Genomic DNA, 23,029 nt, shown 5'->3' with positions numbered 1-23,029 from the left:
ACAGACAAGCTTCATCTCGGCATTTACTAGGTTTTTTCGTAACTTTGCACCTGAAGCATTAGTTCTCTTTCACCATTTTTATTGCAATGACCTCTCTATTTCAGAGTAATTCTTTACAAGAAAAGCGGCTCAATTACCGAGAGCCATACTGTCTCCCACATGTCATTTATTAACAAGATTCATGACTTTTTTTGCCATCGGATTTCACAGCTGCTCCTGCACTGTGGCGATGGGCTGTTGAAACTCAATAGCCTTTGGATCTACAGCAGATTCTGGAGGGGAAAATACTCCAATATTTATACATTTTATAATCCTCTACTATCATCTGTCCAGTCTCTCCTTTCTGTTTCTAAATCTACTCCAGGCTGACAACCTTTTTTTCTCTCTTAATATTGCTTTTGCAATGAAGTCAGGCTGCTGCTTCTTTGCCACTCCTCATGCATAACAAAAAAAGCAGATGATGAGAGGATGAGGAAATGCAACCCCTTTCCCAAGTCCAGTCTCAGCCCGTGCAAGAAACAATTTGAGGAAGATTTCAGGAAGCTCTGGGATGAAATATGCTCTGTCATCCTCCAACAAAAGCAAATCTAAAGCTGACTCACTACTTAAGAGTTGTGAAGGATGTGATCTAGCACGGCGTGGGATTTCTTTTTTCTTTCTTTTTGATAAAATTGAAGAAAACGCCCCAAGAAAATATAGTGAAAGAAACAATAAAAATTGTAGAGACGTGTTTTGACAGAGGAGGTTCTGGAAGATTACTTAGCTCTCTCATAAATAATCTTACTTTGACACGTAGGAATGTGGTGTTGTACGTAATTTCCGTCAGTTGTGGAAATTCTCAAGACGATACAATCTACCAGTTGTGGCTTCACCTACGAAGTGCGAGCACAGACCTGGCTTGGTTTTGCTTTCCATTCGGATCATGCTTACAGCCTGCACTTGGCATTTTCCACCATGTCAAATATCTATACTTGTGACTGTAAGACTGTTTCTGGTTTAGGCATATCCTCCCTTCTCCTTCTCCTCTTCTTCCTTTCATGCACACTAACTTTTAATCTTGTTCGACAGCAGCTTTTTTCTTTCCTTCCTCGGTAGGTACACAGAATGAAACAACAATACTCAAGGAGCAATTTTTTTTTCCTGGAAGGCTCAGGTTAGACTAGTCCCATCCTGCGCCACCAAAGGACGTAGCTAAAATTCGACGCGGATTTGCCGCTCCCGCACACACGCGCGGCCGCAGGACTCGACTCTATTTCCTCCTCGCCATTCGCCCACCCCTCCCTGGCCTCAATTCCCGGCCACAAATGAATTTCGCGTTTCTAGCAAAACCTCATCCACACGAATCCCACGGGTACCCTGCATGACGTATCACCAGCTAATTCCATGTAAACGTACGCTGGGTTAACTGCAGAGTTACGCCGCAAACGAGACGCCAACTACGCCACGACACTCACCCCCATCCACGGGGTCCCCCGGGGGGGGACGGAGCTGGGCGGGGCGGGGGGCGGAGCTAGGCTGTCGGTGGGCGGAGCTTGAGGCGGAGCTGGCGGAGCAGGGGGCGGGGCAGACACGCCATGCCGCGCCGCGGGGGCGGGGCTGCCGCGGCACCCGGCGACTTCCCCTCACACACACACACCCCCCTCCCGCCCCGCCCCCGTACCCCGCGCGGGGGAGACACGGCAGCCGCGCTCTGGGAGAGCCCAACTGCTGCCGGGGAGCAGGGGAGCTCCCGGCCGCTGCGGCTGCATAGAGGGACAGGAAGGCGGGAGCCGCTGGTTCACCCTGCCTCGCCGCCCTTCGCTGCACCGCTGCGAGGCGACGCCAGCCTCCGGCGTGCGGCCCATCGCGGCTCCGGGGCCCCCGTCCCCCCCAGCCCCGTCTCGCAGGAGCCGTGGTCTCGGCCGGAAGCGGCGGGCGGTGCCTGGCGCCGAGCTCCGGCGGCGGAGGGGCTGGCGGCTGAACAATAGTGGAGCGCGGCGCTGGGGCGGGCGGCACGGCACGGTGTGGCGCGGCGCGGCGCGGCACGGCGGTGAGCGGGGATGGGGCCAGGGCCAGGGCCAGGTCTCGTCTGGCGCCAGGGCCGCGACCGGGTCCGTCGCGGTTCTGGCGGTGGCGGAGCGTCTGCGCCGCTGATGCGCGGAGAAAGGGGGGGATGAGACGCCTGAAGATGAAGCTGGGAGGGAGTGGGACGGGACGGGGAAGCCTCTGGGGGAAGGAAGGGGTGCGCGGGCGGGGAGGCGGCGGGAGGGCTCGGTCTCTGCCGGCACTGGCCCCTGCCCGCGCCGCGGCCCCCGCGCTCCGAGCGAGAAACTTCCCCAGGACGGTCCCTCCCTCGTTCCCCCTGACGGCGGTTTCGGAGCGGCGGCCGGCGGTGGCGTGTGGTGCTGCCCGCCGCCTCCCCAGGCGCGGGGCGGCCGGCGTTTGGAATAACGGTCCCGTCCCTCGTCGCCTCCTTCTCAACAGGGCACTATGAACGAGGAGCAGTTTGTGAGCATCGACCTGGACGATGACAACATCTGCAGCGTCTGCAAGCTGGGGACCGACAAGGAAACGCTTTCGTTCTGCCACGTGTGTTTTGAGCTGAACATTGAAGGTAACGTGTTTTAACGCGGGTCATCTTGTGCGAACTTTGGTCGTAGGCTGCCCGGCTTGGAGCTGAACGCAAGTTAGACTTACCCGAAAGCTTTCGGAAAGGCTTGGGTTTGAAAATGTGTGCGTTTAGAAAGTTTTCTTTCTTGCCAAACTAGTTTGTTAGGTTTACAAGTAGCTCATCTCCAGTGAAGGTAGGTGCCCCAGCTGCTCTAGTGCCTGCTTCTCTAGGTGTAAAGATGTAACCTCCTTCAGAGAGCTTCTGAAGTGCCCTGGTGTTTGTTTCACCTTCTGGTATGGGACCTCTGGTGTTAATTCAGATTGGAAGTTTATTTTCTGCCTTTATTCGGGGACTTTGTTCAATAGTTAAGGGGATCTATATATAAAACTTACTTAAACTGTAAGTTTTAAAGCATAATAGATTTTTTTTTTAAGCGGATCAGTGTTTCGCTTTCACTAGAAATAATCAGAGGATTATTTATTTTTGCTTTTATAAGATGATAATACATGTAATATGATAAAACTAGGTTCATTGCCAAAGCTTCTTAAGGTTTGCAAATTATAAAGTAGGAATTTTGTCCATCTTTTAAAAGACTAATCTTGGGAGCATCTCTGGCCTCCAAAATCGTATATTTAGAATTTCAGACCTTTTTTTGCTAAATAATTTCCTTATCTTGTTGCTCGTCTTCATGTATGAATCAATGGGCATGAACGAGCAATAGATTAGTTATTTCCCTTTTTTAAGTCAATAAGGATTGTTTTTGTAAGTACAAATACTGTTAGTTGGTTTTTGGGACAACAAAGTAATTTGTTTCGGTTATATAAAGTGGTATTTTCCAATTGCACATGCACCTGACTACCTACAGTAATCTGTATTGGTATAGGGCATATCTTAATATGGGGAATTAATGGCGAGTATCTTAACACTGTTATGTGAATAGTCCAATTTCTTGATGGCAGTAACATTTACTGTGTCTCTGATCATATGAGAGTACATTATAGGTCTTAGGATCAAGTCTTTCTGAGGGTAAAGTGCTATGAGATATGAGCACTGTACTCAGTGATCTGGTTGCTTATTCTGAACCCTAGAAGCATAAAACTGAGTGGAATGTAGGAGGCTCTAAGGATATGTATTCCATACACTGTTAATATCATGCATCTGACTTTTAATGCATGCATAGGTAATAAAATTTTGTTCTTACCTTACAGAAATCTGAAAAAATGCATTAGTTAATTGCAACCACTTTTAAATACTGATATGATTACTGTGTTTTGATTAAAAAAAAAAAAAGTTATGCCTTTAAGGTCTTTGTTGCTACTAGGGGCAATATATTTTGATTTGACCAATACTTTCATACTTAAGTAGTAATTTGCATGCTTTATGCTTTCATTTAGAATACACATATATTTGCATTTTTTGTTGAAGCTCAGAGCAACTATCTAACGTAAGACAACCTGTCAGTCTGCTTGAGTTTTCTTTCTGCTTTAAAACAGGCTTATGGTTCTCACTATGAGTTAAGGTGTTTCTCTCGAGGCTTGAAAATGAGAAAAAAACATATTGCCATAATGAGAATTAAGTACTCTGATTACATTCAGAATGAGTTTTATTTTGGAAGTGTTGAAATAAATAAAACAGGATGCATTAAAAAATTGCTGGATGGTTTCTGTGCTCTGTTTGAGATAAGCTGTGGATTTGTCAAAGTTACTTGTTATGGATATTACTTTACAAAATGATCTCATGTCTTTTAGCTGGAACAGCTTTTTTTTTTTTTCTTCTGGAACTCCTAAGTAGACTTGATAATAGTAAAGACTTAATCTGTGCAGTAGACTACTTTGCATAATCCTTTAAATTTTCAGTTAATTTTAAAAGAATACTACTTAAACAGAATACTGATGAAAGCTCACCTGAAATTACATAAGCCATTATATTCTTATCTTCTCTTTTGCATAGTAAAAGAAAAGTCTTAATATAGTTTGTCATTATAGCATCAAAATACCTCAATTTCTGATATTCTGTCTTCTGTGTACCCCTTGAAAAGATGTACTGTTAACTGCTTTTATAGAGAAAGGCAGCAGAGGCTGTGTAAGCGACTTCATGAAGAATCATTATAAAACTTTCTAGCTGAACCACTGCATTAGCCAGCCGTTTACCATATCCATGATCACGCTCTTCCTACTTTTGACGTATCTATTGCATTCTGGTATTTTCCTGTGGCAAAGACTATGATTTATATACATCTAAAATAACAATCTTTTGGCAGCCCTGGGCAGGGAATGAAATGGATAATTCACTAACTCAATGTTATACTAGGTTTTTCTCATACTAACTTCCTGCTTATGTTTTAATGAAGTTCGGATGTTTAATAACATAGCTACTTGTTGAACAGAATTGACTGTAAGTGGTATCAACTCTCTAGATGTACTATCCCACACTTTCAAACAAGTGTCACTTTCCTTTTTATTTAACATCATATTGAAAAATTCAAGCAAGTAAAACATGTACATGTATTTTTGAGTAATTCAGGAAGGGAGATAGGCTATTCTAAAAAGATAGTCGTGCATCAGCTAGGACAGTGCAGAAGGCTTGCTCGTTTTTCGTGTTGATGTGCATCTGTAACTTCTTCCTCGGTGCAGTAGGAAATAGCTGCTGTTCAAGAACAGGCAGGCTATTAGTCACAGCTCAGCATCTTGCAGAACGCTGAAGTACTCCCACTGTTTGCAGCACCCTGTTAATTTCCATGTGTTAAGTGCTGTCTTAAGGGGAATGCTTGGCACGTCTTCCGTCTTTCCTGACCATCCAGTCCTCGGTAGGAGGTGGGTCAGGATAGAAGGGAGCCATGCAGATGCATGTGTAAGGGCAAGCGGTGGACTTGACAGTGTTAGATTTACAGTTGGACTCAGTGACCTTAAAGGTCTGTTCCAACCTTCAATGATTCCATGGGTCTACGTATGAAATTCTGGAAATAGGATTCCCAATTTTCTTTTTTAAAAGGGTGCCATATTCCAGTGCTTTAACAAAACTCCTGAGAGCAATTCTGTTTCCCTTTGTGCCAGCATCTGGTTGCTTAAAATCTATGGTAAATAGATAGTCTATGGTAAATCCATGCACTGCAAACTGATCTGGCCTCAGGCTTAACCACCTGAACCCCCTCTGAAACAAACTTCCTCAAATGTATATAAACAAAACACTACAGAAATAAAATTTTCTTAGCTGTATTTAGTTACATTATAGTTTAGTATCGGTGAATCTTTTTGTCTTCCGACATCTGTGAGTTCAACAGCTGTACAAGTTTGCTTGTGTGTAGGTCGTAATGTTGTTGATCGTCTTGGTTAAGTAAGATGAGTAATTAGAAACGAGCAAATCAGAGACCATCCCCGTTTTCAGTGACTCAACAGACTTCTTCCTGGATTAGTGTTGTGATGTGTCTCAGCCTTTACCTTCCTGACGTTGGTGTGGGTTTTTTCTAACCTTTATTGTGTTTGGACAGTAGCTCGATAGCGATATATAACTGAAAAAAAAATTCAAGTTAGTCTTATAGTTCTTTTTAGAGAAGATAGCTATACAGAAAGCTGAGTTTCTGAATGAGGAAGTTAGTTACCGTGTCACAAAACTTGTGGTGTTTGTCAGAAATAAGGTCTCCATTGTAATTGTTATTAATAGTAGATTTCTAGTCTTTTAATGAAATAAAATGTTAGCTTAGCTAAAATGTGATTATGCTTCTTACTAAGTTCAGTTTAATTCACAGAAACTACTCGTTTCAGTGCAGTTTAGAGTTCAGCTATGGTGTCTGTCCCAGAATTTATTCAGGAGAGATGTATGTGGATTATAGGGTCTGTTTCTCTGAAGTTGACTGAAAGAGTGGTAGCAAGAAGAGGAGAAAAGGAAAAGTGGGCATACAGAATAAACAGAAAGCCAAGGTGCAGGTTTAAACTTTCTCCTGTTACATGTCATCAACCTTTCTTGGACAGGGAAGAGTAATGTTCTTAGAGTTTAGTAGTGCTAATCTTCAGTCTAAACGGGGCAGGGGGGAGGCGGTGGGCAGCGTATCTTGAAAGGACAGTATTTTTGTTGCTATTGCACCTGCTCTTTCAGCTCACTTAGTTTGAAGAGTAATGCTCAGGGAATCTGAGTGGACTAAGCTACACATAAATAGTTTAATTGCAAAACTAGCTTTTGTGTCTGAAGGATCATTATGGGATGATTTAGCATGACAGAATACTAAAGTGATTCTTAAACTATAAAATATGCAAAGTACTTACATACGGAGTATTAAACTAACATTTTGAGAAATGAAGCTGATTTCGTACAGTGGTTTTACGTTTCTGGATGGGGTTTACAATATCCTAGTGGTGTGGGTCTGCTGGAGTTCGATGTTGGCTTTTGTTTGCCTTCTGCAGATGAAGTGACCACCAGGAGAGATTGTTATATATTGTTTTGTTTTCTGAGTAGGTGTCACAGTAATCTGTGGATTGAAACAGGAAATGTTTTAAATTCATGTGTAACTAGATTGCATAAGCCAGGAAATCATGTGTCGTATGTTACTTTGAGACAAATTTATTCTAATTTTTAGTTTCATTATAATATGGGAAAATGATTAATTGAACTCTGGTAGCAAATATATAATACTAACAACACATCTGCAGTTATAACTGGAAGGTAGGGGGCAAATATGTGAATACACAAAAACGCATGCGTGCGTGTATGCGTAAAAGCTGTCTATATGTGTATATATATCAACAACACAAACCCCTCTGCTTGAATATGGTGTCCCTACAAGCTGCTTTGAAACTCCACTTGTAGGGTTTCCACATAAGAACGCAGTGCCCTGTGGGATACCTGACTGCTTCAGTTCTGCTGTTCGGACGCTGTGACCATCCAGCCCCTGTTCCACAGCGCAGGCATGGAGTTCCACAGGCGGCTGGAGTTCTCAGCAGTTGTGCTACCAGTGGTGCTGCTTGCAGTTTTGTAGGTGTCTTCACATGGGAATGCATTGTGCAGTGCAGATGTGTCCTTCGTTTAATGCATGCTTTGGGATCCTCTGGACAATGCCTGTGGAAATCCCAGCTTCAGGAGCTTAATACTTAAATGTATTTGTTCAAATATCGGACTTGTCTCTGAAGATTTCAAAGTTGAAAGTCTGTAATAATCATGGCTTAGCTTAGCTTTATCATATATAATGTATCTGTCTTAACTTGCTTTTATGCTAGTATGTCTTAATGCATAATTATTTAGGAGTCTGTGAGTTGCCTGAAATTCAAGGGTTTGTAACGGAGACAAAAGCATAATAGAAGAGGGAAATCTGATTGATTGAGCTGATTTTTAATCACTCTTTTACTTATCTGATACTGCTAACTACGGTAACATCTTGGATAATGCTAGCTGTCGAGCAAACTGGCTTGCGTCCATTTCTGTTTAGAGTTGAACAACAGCTGAATAGCAAATGACAGTCCAGATCAGAGGTCTTGTAATAGAAGAGATTGAATAAGTACTGAGTGTCTATTCCCTTGATTTTTTTTTTTTAAGATAGTTACATTTCTGTGGTCTTTTAAAGCGCTGGTGGACTCAGCATTCGAGGCAATTTCAGTGTCAGGTTGGTGCATCCCAGTTTCCAGGTTGAGAGACAGATGCTATAAACAAATCTGTCTTATTGCATAGCTTTTTTCCTGTTAAGGTTTATAAAATCTTGTGTAATATCCTCATTTTATGTTGTGTTCATATTAAAAAAAAAAAGTGATTTAGTTGTTAAAAGCTCAAAAAAAATTCACTTCTTTCCTTCTTACACCCTACAGAAGAATATCTCACTGAAATAAAATGAGTTGTAAGGTGTAGCTGAAAGGGCTGGAAACTGCTGTTTTAATTTCATTCTGTTCCAAAGTATTGCACATCCTTATTTTTTTCCATGTTAATGAAATAATAACCAATAAGTTATATTATTCTGGCAACAAAAGCTAAAAAATTTCGTCATTGCCCCTTCGGCTAGACAGATGAGAACTTGTTTCAAGGTAGCATTTGCAGTCCAGGGGTATGACTCATTTCTGCAAACTTGAATGGACTTGCGGAGCTACTTGCAGTTTCCAGTAAACCACTTAACTATGAATTCAAGTCCAAACATAGTTGGAGATGCTATTCTTAATCTCCTAAGTGCCGTATAAGTACCGCTGAGTAATAGTAAAGTTGTGTGGCTAGTTCTAAAAGTACATTTTTGAATTCTCTATGTGTAAATTTGGGAGGTTTGTACATGCAAACAAGTAAATTGAGCAATTATGTTACTTACCTGACAACATCCAGAACTCAGAAATATCATCTCATGGCTTCCACTCTCGGTCAGTTTAACTGATTTTTCTCACAAAGTAGGAGACATCTTTAACATAGTAGTTCTTGCAAAGTTTTCATCAGAAAGTATTGGCTTGTCTAATATAGTAGTAAACTCTCTTCTTAAATAGTAAAGTAGTTTATAGGGAACATGGGTTTTGAAAGTGTGTTTAAAGGGTCAGTTGAATCTCTGTTCTGCCTTAGATAGGATGTCTTTGCTGTGTGCCAAAATACAAATGAGCTAATAGAAATGCAGTAGGAGATAATTTGTGAGCACACCTGATGTATGGAATGCACTGACTTTATTGTATGAAAGTGAGGAGAGAACATTAATTTATGAACAAGATAATACCTGGTCTTTACCATGTGTCTGTTTTTGGAAGTTAATCAATGGCACTGGCATTTTCCTTCTATCTAATCTAATAAATTATAAGATTTAACTCTGAGATTAAATTGTGGGCATAAATTTAAAAGTAGCAGTTGGCTTTAAGTCTTGTCAGACATGTATTTGAGATGTGTGTCTCTAATGATCCCATTTTTCAGTGTTGGCAGAATTGTACGACTGAAGAATATCAGTTTCCCCCACCCCTTGTCATTTAGGTGTGTGGATAACTTGCTGTCTTAGGTCATCATGGATTGGTTTTGTTTAATGTATTTTGAATGTATCTTGGGATCTGCTTTTCTGTTGTAAGAACCCCCCTCTTTCAGTCCTCCTGACGAGCAGACTAATATGCAGCAGTGGCTTAAAACAGATGAACGTGAACGTTTAGTGTCTTGTGAAGTGTTTGTTTCCCTGTCTGCCGCAGGTCTTATCCCTGTGCACTAGGTAAACCAAACGTGAGCTCGTCTGATCTTAGTGTTCAAGCGGGCACTAGCAGTTGTTCAGGAGCTGGCTCAACTTCCCTGTTTCAGCAGCAGTACTCTGTGTGTGTGAGGTGGACAGCCGAGGGGAGCAGCAGCTGGAGTGTATAGTAAAAACCGGAGCTCTTAAGGTAGGCACCCATGGACTGGTGGCTTTCGCAAGAGCTCTTGCTTACTTAGAGGATTAAAGGAAAAAGCACAGGTGCCTATCACAAATCTTCCTAGAGTTAACTATTTAGGATGAGGTGAACTGTGCCTGAGAAATGTTTCTTCACTGGCTGTGAAGGCAGTCTCCACAACTAAAACTAGAGATAGACCTTTTCTAAGTGTTCTGACTTAAGCAGATAATTTCATCCATGTTGCCACCGCTACACAGATTTGTATTATGAAGTGCATCCACTCTCTTTTGACTGTCCTTAATTACCACGTGTACTTTACACATTTATAGAAGCTATATGTGTGGTGGATGCTAGCTTCATACCAAGAAGGCAGCTTTTCTATTCCGCTTTCTATGGTCAGGTACAAATCTTACCCATAAGTATTTGTAAGTTCTTTAAAGAGACTTTAATATGACTTTCACTAACAAATGTCATAGTACAAACTCATAATTGACTATTCATTAGAAGTCTAGAAGTATTCTTGTTGATTTTGATTTACTCCAACTTAAATTCTGGGGTGCTTTTTTTTTACCTCTTCAGTTGCTGAAGCTACGGTTATTCACCATTGCAAAAACAATTAGTTTCCAACATTGCATTATAAATTGCTAAGAAGGGAATGCAGCCTTTCTTTAATGTTATTTTCAACTGATGGAGTTGAAAGACCAAATGAGAAGGTTTTTTAAAAAAGAATAACAAACAAATTAAAAAAAAACACTGGAAGATAAACAAGCAGGCTACTGATCACGGATGGGTTTTTTAATGAAAACATTTGTTTGTGAAGGGATGTGAAGTAGTCTTGTTATTCAAGAGCATTCCTTTTGAATTGAACTTGTTCATTATTCTTATAATCTCCAAATAAGACAACTGTGCTAGCCAGCTTTATATATAAATTTGAGCAAACATTTTAACTTTGTTCTGTATCTTTATCATGAGGAAGAGTTATACATAGTTCTCAAAGAATCAATTGTAAAGGCAGAAATAAAGTCTTTGTAGACTTCTTCCCTTCTAAAAAAAAGGCCCAGAACTTTAATATGGTAGAAACTGATTTTACTTTCAAGTACAAATGCTTTTAAATGGGGTAGAATTTATTGATATGTGATTACGCACCTGGTTATATTGTAAATATTCTTCCTGCTACTTCGCACTTTTGAGTAACTAGAAGTTACAGAAATACATACTGCTTTATAAATTGCCTGATTGCTAGTCATTCATTTACAAAACTATTTTGCAGTAGTGGATTAGGACTCCTTGTGTTGAGAACTGTACCAGTATAGAGGAGGAGTTTCTGCCTTGCCTAGCTTACAAATTGAAATATTCAAATTTTTTTTTTGCCTAAATACTAGGCTCTTAAATAAGCAGCCCTGTTCTTAGATATGCTCAACATACAAAGATATTGCTGAGTAAAGTGATACTGTTCATATTTCATCTAGGACACATGAGTTACCAGAATCAGAAGGAAATTACGTTCTTTTATGATTTGTCTTGAGGTTTGGCATCATCCTGTGAATCTTGCTCACTTGAGGAATGCTTTCTGGCGTGAGCTTGTTTCCTAATAGCATCTGCTGTCTGAAGTTAGATATGGTCTTCTAGATGTTAACTGAATTTTGGTGGATTTTTTTTTTTTCCCTGCAGATGAAACTTTCCTGCTTTGGATGATTGTGGGCTTTTGAGGTTCTTTTTCCTTCTCTGAAAAAATAGGTATGAAGGGCAGGACATACTTGGACATATTCTGCAATCCTATTATTAGAAAGTAAAACAAAGGACAAATTTACACATATCTACAAGCGTGGAAGAAAAGTGTTGATGATTGTATGATTGGTGACTTGAAGAACCAGCAGAAAATAAAAAGGTTGAGATGGATATTAGCAAATAGCAACATCAAGACGGAACTGAAACCCTGTGAATATCCCCAGAACGGACAATAGCTGTTTATCAAAATTACAGTGTTGCTTGTTGTAATGTACAGAAGTCTTACCTTGCTTTATTCATCTCTCTGTGTATGATGTTGAATGAAGTAATGTGTCTTCTAAAACTAAATCATCTTATATATCATTTGTTTGATCCATGACAGTTTACCAGCTGGTAGATTTTCCTGCAATTGTGATGAAGGGAAAAATACAGGAAGTAATCTTGAGTGGAGTGTTAAGTCTTACCAAAAAGAAATAGGCATTGTTTCTGCCTCGTAAAGCTGATGGTATTGCCCACAACGGCAGGATTTGTGTCAAAGAAATGTACTCTGACTTGCTGTAATACTGGTACATCACTGCTAGTTTGTGCTGGCACAGCAGCTGCTGTCAGTGCTCAGCTCTTGGGATGCAGTTCCAGAAGGTTAGTGGCTGACATTATTCATGCTCTCTGTGTAGGAAAGGACTAATTGTCACCTTAGTACAAAAGAAAGATTGAGGGTTGTTTTGGGTTTGTTTTGTTTTTTTGCAGGTCTTTGTTGCAGTAGAAATCCAAACATGTTACGTGAAAGCTGAAGCAAGTCTGTCAGCAATTCTGTACAAAACTGCTTTGATTTTCTACATTTTCTGTTTCTTACTATATTGAAGAGTACGGAGCTAGATCCTTCTTGGATTTTTTTCAGTGGAGTCAAAGATGGGGAAGGCTGTAAATTCTGGTCTTGGGGGGAAGTAGGTTCTTTTTTGTATACTGGAAGTGTTTTGTAATAATTGGCTCTGTGTTCAGAAATAGTGACGTTACGGCTCATATGTGGCATGTAAATAGCAAAACTCAGGCTTCCAAAGTAACATTTTTACCTCTGTAGTAGTCGCTAATTTCAGGCATACCCAATATTACTGAGTTCTGATAAAATAGATTTCTTTGAGCGGTGTCCCTGGAGCAGGGAAGTTAACCATGTTCAGAACTCTCCTAAAAAAGATAAATTTGTCAGAAAGAAGGACTTGAATAACCTTGAGCTTATGGCTTAGACATAAAAATCAGGTGGGTCTTCATAAAGTCATGCTGCACTTGTTCTTTTTTTTGTATAACTGACATTGTATGTTGTTTATTTTGTGTAGCCTCATGCCCTTTTCCTATTGGACAAGTAACGTGTTATTCTCGTGGAAATAATGAAGCAGAAAGCCTCAAAGGAATTTTTTTTTTTCAGTGAGACTGCAGTATTCTATCATATGTTGTGTAGGTGTTGCTTTTGTGATTGCCCCAGAAGTGATAGTGTGCCATGTGTGAGGAAATGTAGTCTGACCTGCTTCTTCTGATGTGCCAGGCAGAGGACATAACTGCAAGAGGCCATGCCTCTAGCATCAGCTCTGGGAATATTTCATTAAATTTGCAAGGTTCAGTTTTTCTGTTTTTAATAGAAACAGTGCAGTAGTTCTTTCCCCACAACTACAGAAAGAAGGGATGCAGGGGAGAATAAGGAGAAGTAAAAACTTGATAGATATGTTTGATCTTTGAGTTTGGAGAAGGGTGGTATCCTGAGAGCAAAACGAATATTAATGCCTATTAGCAGCCATGAACTTGAAACAGTCTGTGCAAAACTGCACTTGTCCCAGATTTTACTAGTTGTGCTTTCTGCAGTTCTCCTTCCTCTTCTTCACTGAATCTTCAGGTATGTGCTTTAGACAGGATTAATCTGTCCTGTGATAAGAAAACATTGACTTCATTCATTCATCTTATGTTCACATTGTTAGATGGGTTCCTAAGCATTATTGTATAGAAAATTGTGTAAAACTTGTTTTTCAGTTGATCTGATGACATTTTCTAAAAGTAAAAGAAGCACTGTAAACATCAGCAGTGTAGCATGTTGAAGAATGACTTGGGTAAAGTAAATAAATATTGAACAAATCAGTCTGGTTTTGTAGGGTGTCGTGGGTTAGGCCGCTCCAGCAACCAAACCCTACACAGTCGCTCACTCCCCCACCCCCCAGGGATGCGGGAGAGAATCAAAGAAGAAAAAGAAGAGAGACCCGTGGGCTGAAATAAGAACAATTTACTACTACCACTACCTATATATATATGTACGGATATGTACAAGGATAAATATATACAAACAAGTGATGTACAGTGTAATTGCTCACCACCCCTTGACCGAGGCCTGTCTCTTCCCAAAGCTGCAATCCCGAAACAGATAATCCCGATACCGCAATCCCGGATGAATGGGAGGCCCGAAATAGCGAGAGAGAGAGAAAGCACTCTGAGAGTCTAAAAGCCCTTCTTTCCGGCTGACCCTCACTTTTATACTGGGCATGACGCTGCATGATATGGAATACTAATTGGCCAATTTGGCCCTCAATCCTAAATCCAAGTACAAATCGTAAGGACAGTTGTGGACTCCCCATCCCGGCCATGCTCCCCCCCTATCCTGTTGTGCTCCTGCACACTGGCAAGAACACAGCAAGCGGAAAAGTCCTTGAGACCTCAGTGCCAACTACAAACATCAGCTTGCTGTCAACATTCTTCTCAGAGCGAGCCTCTGAGTAAAACCAAAACACGGAGCTCTTCTAGCTGCTAAAAAGAAGAGCTAACCCTGTCCCAGCTGAAACCAGGACATAGGGTTTGCAATGTCGTGAATATACGCCTTGTAACTTCAATTGACTGTTTGCTCTTCCTTGATGGCTTACAGATTTAAGGGTTTCCATTGTGCTACTTGAGTTAAGCCGACTCGTTATATTTAAACTGTACTGGTAAGTCATGAAAACAAATGACTTGATTTTCCTTTTTTTCACTAGAAATGTTTTGGGTTTTTTAAGTCTCTGTAGAGATGGAGAAGGAAAATAGCCTTGCCAGTAGGCAAGATCGTGTAGAGCTTAAGAAAAGTTAGTGAATGTCTATTTGCTGAAAGGTGTAAAGACATTTTGAGGTGTAGAGTGAGAATCTTGATTCTCTACCCATGACCAGAACATCTGTCTTTGCACTTTCCTTGGAAACTTCCTTCTTAAAAGGTGACTCTGGTTAGGATGTGGTTTTTGTTTGTTCTAATACTTACTTCATGGGTAGAAGGAGTGTCTGTTTTCATGACCTTACCTTTCTCCCCTGCTGCTAAGAACAAAATAAATTCCACTGCTGTCCTCTTTCGTCTCTCATTCTTCTTGTCATTTTGTGCCATAAATTTTGTGTATGCCCTCTAGAAACTTGACCAGAACAGTAATGCTCTTGAATTTCAATGCTGCCCAAAGAGCAGAAAATCAAAAATTTATAATGGCTAGCCTCAATGCTTGAACTCCCCAACTTGAAACAGCAGTTACCAGCAAGTGAGATAATCAAAATTATGGATTTGTTTTCAGTAGTTCCATATTTTACCTTTGTGGCTTAGTTTTGAGAGTAGATTGGGATTTTGCAGAATTTAATCACTTAAACATTGTCATTTGTTATTTGTTTGGGGTGAGGATCTTGAAAGTTTAGCACAAGAATTTAAGAGGGTAAGTCAGACATAACTAAGAATTGTTGTAACACGTTGCTTTCTTCTAATTGCTCGTTAAAGTCTCTATTATCAAACTTTATTACCTGTTGCATTTCATGTTTTTTATTTTAATCACTTTTTTCTACTTCCTTCTGTACTAAAAGGTAAAATGGCTGCATCTTGGTTCATGTCGCCTAGTTTCAAAGATGATATTTGAATATGAATGTTATCATATCTTGATTTAAATATTCTGGCTTTAGTAAGCATTGAGCACTTTCAGCCTGTGGTTCACAGATATATTATTTGTTATTTGCAATGAGGAGCTTGTTTGACAGAATCGTTTTTCATTATATTGGGAACTTCCCAAGTAGTATACTGGGTGTTGTGGTCAATGTTGAACTGTTCAGTATTCTGGACTTTGATACTGAATCTACTGTGTAGGTGACTCTGAAGAAAAACAAATACCCACTGAAGTTGCAGAAAGTAATTTTGTACTGGAGTACTATTAACTTCCTGAAATAGTCATTTCTCATACCATCTGTGTTCGCTCACCAACTGTAGATCTTCACAGATTGTGTTCCTTTTCAACGTCAGTCACCTATCAGTTACTTTGAGGTTTGAGTAAGTTACCTGCTGTAGCTGTATGAATAGTCTTTGAAGGAGGACAACCAGAGAGGAGAATAAACATCTATCTTGCACAAAATTAATTTCAAGACAGTTTAATGTTGGCAAGCATCAACAGTGTTAGAACTTGCCTCTCTAGCTAGGCTACGGGCTTGTACCAATGCAAAATAATAAACCAAGACTGAAGTCTGAATCGTGTTTGACCACTTGGATGACACAATCCCGCACACTGCGGTGTTTGTTGAGCAGATGGCTCATAACGTTATCCATAGAAGATGGGAGCATGAATGGCTGCTCTTAAAACGCTCTTCACTATTGTTCTGTAGAACTTTCTGATGTATAGTTGGGATTATTTTACTTCTACAGTTTATACACTTGTGTATAGGTGTGATGCAATATGTACAGAGTTAACACTTTGCTTCATCTGGGTTATTATCCAAGAGGCACGTGTAGGTAATCTATAAGTCCTGCACTAGAGATTTACTGTGTACAAAATGCTTTGTATGCTAAGGACTCAAGACTGAGTGGAATTTCAGAAAAAAAACGAGTATCATATATCCTGGTTTACTTCAGTGATTAGACTGTTAATAGAAAAGCATCAGTTAAGTTTTTGTTTTCTTGGTTGCTTGTAAGTAAAGATGTTGAAAATTAGTTGAGTATACAGTAGGTAAACTTTTTTCCAATTGTGTCTTTACAGGAGTACCAAAGTCAGATCTTCTACATACAAGATCTTTAAGAGGGCACAGAGACTGCTTTGAAAAATTCCACTTAATAGCAAATCAGGACTGTCCGCGATCAAAGCTCTCTAAAAGTCCATATGCAGAAGTAAAAAATATCCTGAGCAGAAAAATTAGCTGGATCATACAGTACGCACAAAACAAGGATTTAGACTGTGATCCTGAAAGCTCAAAAACAACCCAGCACCAACTTTTTAACTTCAGACATCAGACTGAGAGAAAGTTACTCCCACAGGTTGAATCTCCAGTACCTAGATACTCTGCGAAATGGATAGATGGAAATTCTGGGGGCATCTCGAGCTGCTCACAAACTCTTTTGGAACAAAGAGAATCCACTGATTTCAGACTTGGTGTGTTACAAGAAGCAGGTACCACCTTCTGTTGCAGCAGTGTTTTGTGGTCTAATCACAACCAAGCCCAGAAAGCTGAAAAAGCTGAAGGCGCTTCACTCACCAGTGCTCGTAGAAAGCATCCTCAGTACAGCAGGGAAGAATGTAAGTATATATCTATTTACATGCAACCTGGCAAACAAGAGCATTCTTTGATGTATCTCTTGACCATTTAATGTCCCCATAGGACATTAATTCACAGCCTGAAATACAGCTTTTAACAGTTCGGAGTTACTGTAAAATCTGTGAAGATAAAGGCTACACGACTAAGCAAATAGTGTTGAGAGTATGGTTGGTGTGGGGGTTTTGTTTGGTTGTTACACCCTGATGTGATACAGGACATGCCTAATTTGCAAAAAAATTACTGTTACCATTGATTGCAGTCACTTTAACGTGTCAGTCCTGGCAGTTGCACAGTCCTGCCTGTGGAGATTACTAAGCTCCTGAAAAAAACTGTCTTAATGAACTTGTGCGGTGGCTTGAGTTACCTTTTAGAGAGCTGCCCTAAGCAATAGGGGAAATTAGAGGTAAGGTAGCAGAGCAAACTTGTGAAACAACATAAAATTAAACATTCTCAACAGTAACAGACTTTCCTTGTGTGTTTTACTAGGATGAGGTGTTTTTTTTTTCCTTCTGTTTATTGGGCATAAGAAAATGAGAAAGCCCTTGTGCCACCATGTCCCATTAAAGTCTGTAGCAGTAGACCTGAGCAATACTTTTGATGACTGTAGTGATACTGAAAGCAGCGGAAAATAAGTTTTCCTGTTATTTAAGGTCCCTAGAAAAAGTATTTAGAAAAATCTAGGATATTGTAGTGTCTCTGAAATTGACCTACATGAAATGTGTTAGGAGTAAGTTCTTGGAGATCTCTGCAGTTACTATCCTGCTTTTAGAACAGGGCCTGGCCCTAAACTGGAATACATCCACTCTTACTTCTGTAGATGAGAGAAGTAGTTGGAGAGGGTTTCTGAATTTCAAAAGACCTGAGAAAGACAAAAATAATCTTAAAATATTCAGTGGAAAACTAGGTAATGAAAAAGAAGATACTAATGGAATTCAGAGTGTTGGAAGAGAGTGTGAGAAAGAGGTACTGTAAAAAGTTGGAATCAGGTTTTTTAGGCTACCATTTTTTTAATAAAGTAACAAAATTGTCCTTGCAAAGTCTAATCATTTCCCATTCTTTATAAAAGGATTCTAACTGCTGTATGATGCTTTATATTGCATTTGTAGTGAATTAGTTGTCTTAAAGCCATAAATCAAAACAGATATGCTGTGCTGTTTGACCACCTGTCCTCTGGACTCATAAATTGGGATTACATAAATCAGGACAGCAGTTAACAGGAATTATGAAAGCTTGGCCTGGTTTATGGGGTTATCTAACTGAAGTTAGTGACTTGGAATTTATCTCTCTGATCTCTGATTTTGGGACGGGGGACCATAAAGCTCCTTTGAGCATGATAACAAGGGTTTTTTTTTCTTCTGTCATTACTGTGTAATGCACTTCTGAAGCATTTTTGCTTTGTATTATAAAGTTTTTTAATCTTTTTACAATATTTAGCTTTAAGAGACATTGATTTGGAGACTCTATGATTGTATAAAGTTTATATTTTAGATAAAAAGTCAAGCTTTTTCTGCTAGAATTAGGTACCACCTGATTGCAGTACTTGCACTTTAACAAGATAGCATTTTACTAAAAAATTAGGTTGTTAATGAAAGTGTAAATGGCTTGGTCAGTATCTCTAATTTACCTCAGTCATGGATAGAACAATCTCTTCTTTAAATTTGGTGGTCTGTTCCTTCTCCCTTTCCCTTCTGTATAAGAATTGTGACATGAAACAGTCTGTCCTGATACACACATGAAATGTGTGAACCTACCTATCTGCTACAGTTGATGAAATGTTGATGAAAATAATGAAGAAATGGAAATTAACAGCCTAACACTTAGTATGGGAGGAGGGAAAAATTATTTTTAAAGCCGTCAATTACTATATTAAATCCAGTCAAGATTTTCATGGAGCTTAAAAAAATGTTAACTTAAAAGATGATAAGATGTGAAAAAGCTATCGATAGAACAGAAGATTCTTGAAGGTAGGAAGGAGCAGCACCGTACCTGGCTGTTGGAGGAGAAAGGTGGATCTATTTCTCCTAAATTGCTTTATGTCTTGAGTAACAAGTAGGTTATCTTGGCTGCTGCCAACTTCTTTGGTTTGGCAATAGCAAGAGAAAGTTAATGTCCTACAAGTGCAAGATGTGAGAAGGGTAGACAGCTTCGAATAGTCCCGTGGGTAAGTAAAAACTGTCCTGTTCAGAATTTAGGTTTTAAATTTACAATATAGAAAATTCCTGCACTGAGAAATGTCTGAACGAAAGCTGCATGATTGCAGCGTAGGTTTTTCCTAAGTACGCAGTGAGAGGTTTGCTAAGCTGCAGCATTACTTAAAAACAAAATTTAAAAATTACAAGGTCTTAAATCATGTTTTGGTGCCCTATATCCTCTTGTGGTGATCAGGATTGTCACTTTCCACCATGCTGCCTAGAGCTTCTCAGCAACAGGAATGGCACCGACCTGTGCCCACCACTGCCAGGTTGAGGGATTTCTAGGAAGCAGGCCAGTGCTTCCCTACTAGCTACTGTTGCTGCATAGAATACTTTCACAACTCCCTCCTCTGAGGTTTAATATATATTTGCTATAAGGATGATCAATGTACACATAACCTGATGTCGTGGGTTAGGCCACTCCAGCAACCAAGCCCTACACTGTCGCTCACTCACCCTCCCCCACCTCCAGGGATGACGAGGAGAATCAAAGAAGAAAAAGAAAAGAGACCCGTGGGTTGAGATAAGAACAATATACTACTACCGCTACCGATATATATGTATGGATATGTACAAGGATAAATACATACAAACGAGTGATGTACAGTGTAATTGCTCACCACCCTTGACCGAGGCCCATCTCTTCCCAAAGCTGCAGTCCTGAAACAGATAAATTCCGACACCACAATCCTGGATGAACGGGAGGCCCTGAAATAGTGAGAGAGAGAGAAAGCACTCTGAGAGTCCGAAAGTGAGAGTCCCAGAAGAGTAAAAAGCCCTTCTTTCCGGCTGACCCTCACTTTTATACTGGGCATGACACTGCATGATATGGAATACTAATTGGCCAGTTTGGCCCTCAATCCTAAGTCCAAATACAAATCGTAAGGAGAGAGTAATTGTGGACCCCTTGTCCCAGCTATGCTCCCCCCTTATCCTGTTGTGCTCCTGCACACTGGCAAGAACACGGCAGCTGAAAAGTCCTTGAGACCTCAGTGCCAACTACAAACATCAGTGCGCTGTCAGCATTCTTCTCAGAGCGAGCCTCTGAGTGAAACCGAAACACGGAGCTCTTCTAGCTGCTGAAAAGAAGAGCTAACCCTGTCCCAGCTGAAACCAGGACACGTGAGATACAGAAAGGCTTTTGAGTGATGCAGAGAGTCTTTTAGTTTCACTAGGAACATGGCACAAGAAAGTGAGAAGTAAACCTATTTTTATATGCTGATCTTTGTATCAGACTAAGATTATTTTTTTTCTTCATCATTTGTCACTCAGGTATGCAGTGGAAACTGTATATATTATTCTTACATGTGTAAAGCGCAAAACTTCATAGCCAAAACAGGGAGCTGTGTGCTGAACACTCTGGCCAGAGGCCAATTCCTGTAGGCTTGCAGACGTAGCAGGATTTACCTCAGGATGGTCCACTTGCCCACAGTTAAGCAGATGTACTTGCAGATGGGTTACACTATGGGAACTGCGTTTTGCATAAAGTATTTCAAGGTGTCAGGCAATTCTGATTCTGGACGTTTCTGTTTTGAGGGCTTGAGTTTCCAGCTTTTTGACATTGAGGAAGGGGCTTTCCTATGAAGTAAACCCTTGTCTGTCAACATAAAAGAGAGAATTTTCAAACTTTCCACAAATGACTGGTAGATACTGTTGCCTCTGACTTACTGCCACACATCTCTTGATTATTGGGATGCACATGCCAATTTGAGAAAATAGGACTCTTCTTAAGAGATGCTTATGTGACTTCAATAGTAGTAATAACAGATTTTATTGTTACAGTGACTATGATGACTCCTGGAGAGTTAAAGCAACTTAATGAAAAACTGCTCAAGCAAATCCAGGGTGAGAATTTTTCAGTACTCTTTGGTTTGGGTTTGTGTTGCTTTGTAGTAAAGAAAATGTTGTTAAAAAAAAAAAAATTGTGATGGCTTTACTGTCAGTGAAGTTTTGAACTGAAATCTGTGTATATTTCCATATAAACCAAGAAACTTCTAGGTGCTTTTGTTATGTAACCTCACTGGGCATTGCAAACTGGCACTTCAGTATTTTCGTTAAGTTTTTTGACTGGAATCCACTTCATTTTGAGTTATAAACTGATCCACCTTTGCTCAGATCCCCTAAAACTGTGAACTGGTGATCCTGGTCTTGTGCCTCTCTTATGGTAACGTTCAGTGCTGCTTCTTAACTCCATGAAGGTTCGGAGACCAAGTGCATTAACCTGCTAATGTTCTTGCAGATGTGTTTGAAGAGCTGGCGCAGCAAGTCCAAGAAAAGGACTCTTTGGCCTCAGAGCTCAATGTCCGTCATATTGCTATTGAGCAGCTGCTGAAGAACTGCTCCAAACTGCCATGTCTACAGATGGGACGAGCAGGGATGAAATCAAATGTCCCCATATAAAGGGGATACAGCTTCTATCCCCCTGTAGAGCTAACTTTCCCAAACAGCTTTGATAACCATTCCATACAGCTGCACAGATATCTGGAAGCTCTTGAGGAACCTGGGGCAGCTTTCTCTTTGCATTCGTAATCCATAAAATCCACTTTGGCTTTAACAAAAAGGGCAAATATTTTAGATATTAAAATATACTGTAGTAAGGTTTATTCACGCTTAGGGATTGTCTTTTTTTTGCCCATAACTACGCATGAGCCTTGAAATGAATTCTGTGTTTTGTTGATAATAAAATTGTTTCTAACAAAGAACGACCTGACGCCTTTAACTTGCCTCCTTCATAAAGAGGAAAAATAAAAATTTGAGTTTTGATCAGGTCTGATCATGTTACATCCAAGAGAGCTTTAAGGGGAGAACAGTATTAATAAAACTCATGTTTTCTTATTTATTACAAGCAATATTTTATTACTGAAATTTTATACTAAATAAATACACTATTTTAGGTACTTTTCCAGATCTCTTTATAAAACGTCTGAATTACTCTGTGTAATGTTTATGCCTTGTGTATGATTGTTTATCCTTTTTCAGGTCTGTTTCTTTCATGATACAATTTTAAAAAAGAAAAAAAACACAACTTTTTTCCCAAAGAGATGAATTTCACATGTTAAAGGAAAAAAAAAAAACCATGGTGGTGCATCACTTATTTTTATCAGCTTTCACAGCACTTCCTTTTAATTTAAAAAAATAAAATCCATACTTTGGTTTTAATGGATAGAAGTTGAAGTTGTTTTATATGTGTGAACTTTTCAATGCTGAAAAATTACTTTGACGAAGCTAAATAAATTTGTAATACTATATTACCTTGTTATGAGTCTTTTGTAAAGTTGGATCAGACTATTATAAAGTGTTTTCACTTTGAAATGCAAATAGTGGTGATACATTATAAATCAGAACAGCCTCTGCTTTTTTAAAAAGTTCTTAAGTTTGCCATACTGAGAAGTCTTAGTTAATCTTTGACAGAAAGACTGTAGGACTGTGTTTATGTAACTGAAAGGTCCTGAGTTCCGCTGAAAAAGTCAGGGGTGGGGGGAAGACTTCTTCCCCCACACACTAAAGTCTTTGTGCTTTCCGATTGTGTCACTTCAAGTGAAAACAAGGAGTAATTCATATAGCTGAGCTGAAAGATTGATGAGCATGAAGAAAGGTGAAGATGTTGGTTTAAAATCAGACTGAGAGGTAAGCTGCAGTTCATGCTAGGTTTATTGATCGCTCTCCCTACAGTTATACCT

General features: G+C 39.9%; 1 protein-coding gene across 1 annotated transcript; it reads left to right on the top strand.

The window, feature by feature from the left end:
- The first annotated feature begins 2,011 nt into the window (after positions 1-2,011).
- On the top strand, positions 2,012-22,449 carry C1H21orf91 (chromosome 1 C21orf91 homolog). The gene is made up of 5 exons (XM_086631462.1): positions 2,012-2,029; positions 2,464-2,593; positions 16,605-17,138; positions 21,132-21,194; positions 21,589-22,449. The coding sequence occupies exons 2-5, from the start codon at positions 2,470-2,472 to the stop codon at positions 21,747-21,749; spliced, it is 882 nt and encodes a 293-aa protein (XP_086487588.1). The 5' UTR covers positions 2,012-2,029; positions 2,464-2,469; the 3' UTR covers positions 21,750-22,449.
- Positions 22,450-23,029: the final 580 nt, after the last annotated feature.

The sequence above is a fragment of the Tauraco erythrolophus genome, chromosome 1 (assembly GCF_009769465.1).
Source record: "Tauraco erythrolophus isolate bTauEry1 chromosome 1, bTauEry1.pri, whole genome shotgun sequence".
Classification (NCBI taxonomy): Eukaryota; Metazoa; Chordata; class Aves; order Musophagiformes; family Musophagidae; genus Tauraco; species Tauraco erythrolophus.
This window is presented reverse-complemented; position numbering and strand designations above follow the sequence as displayed.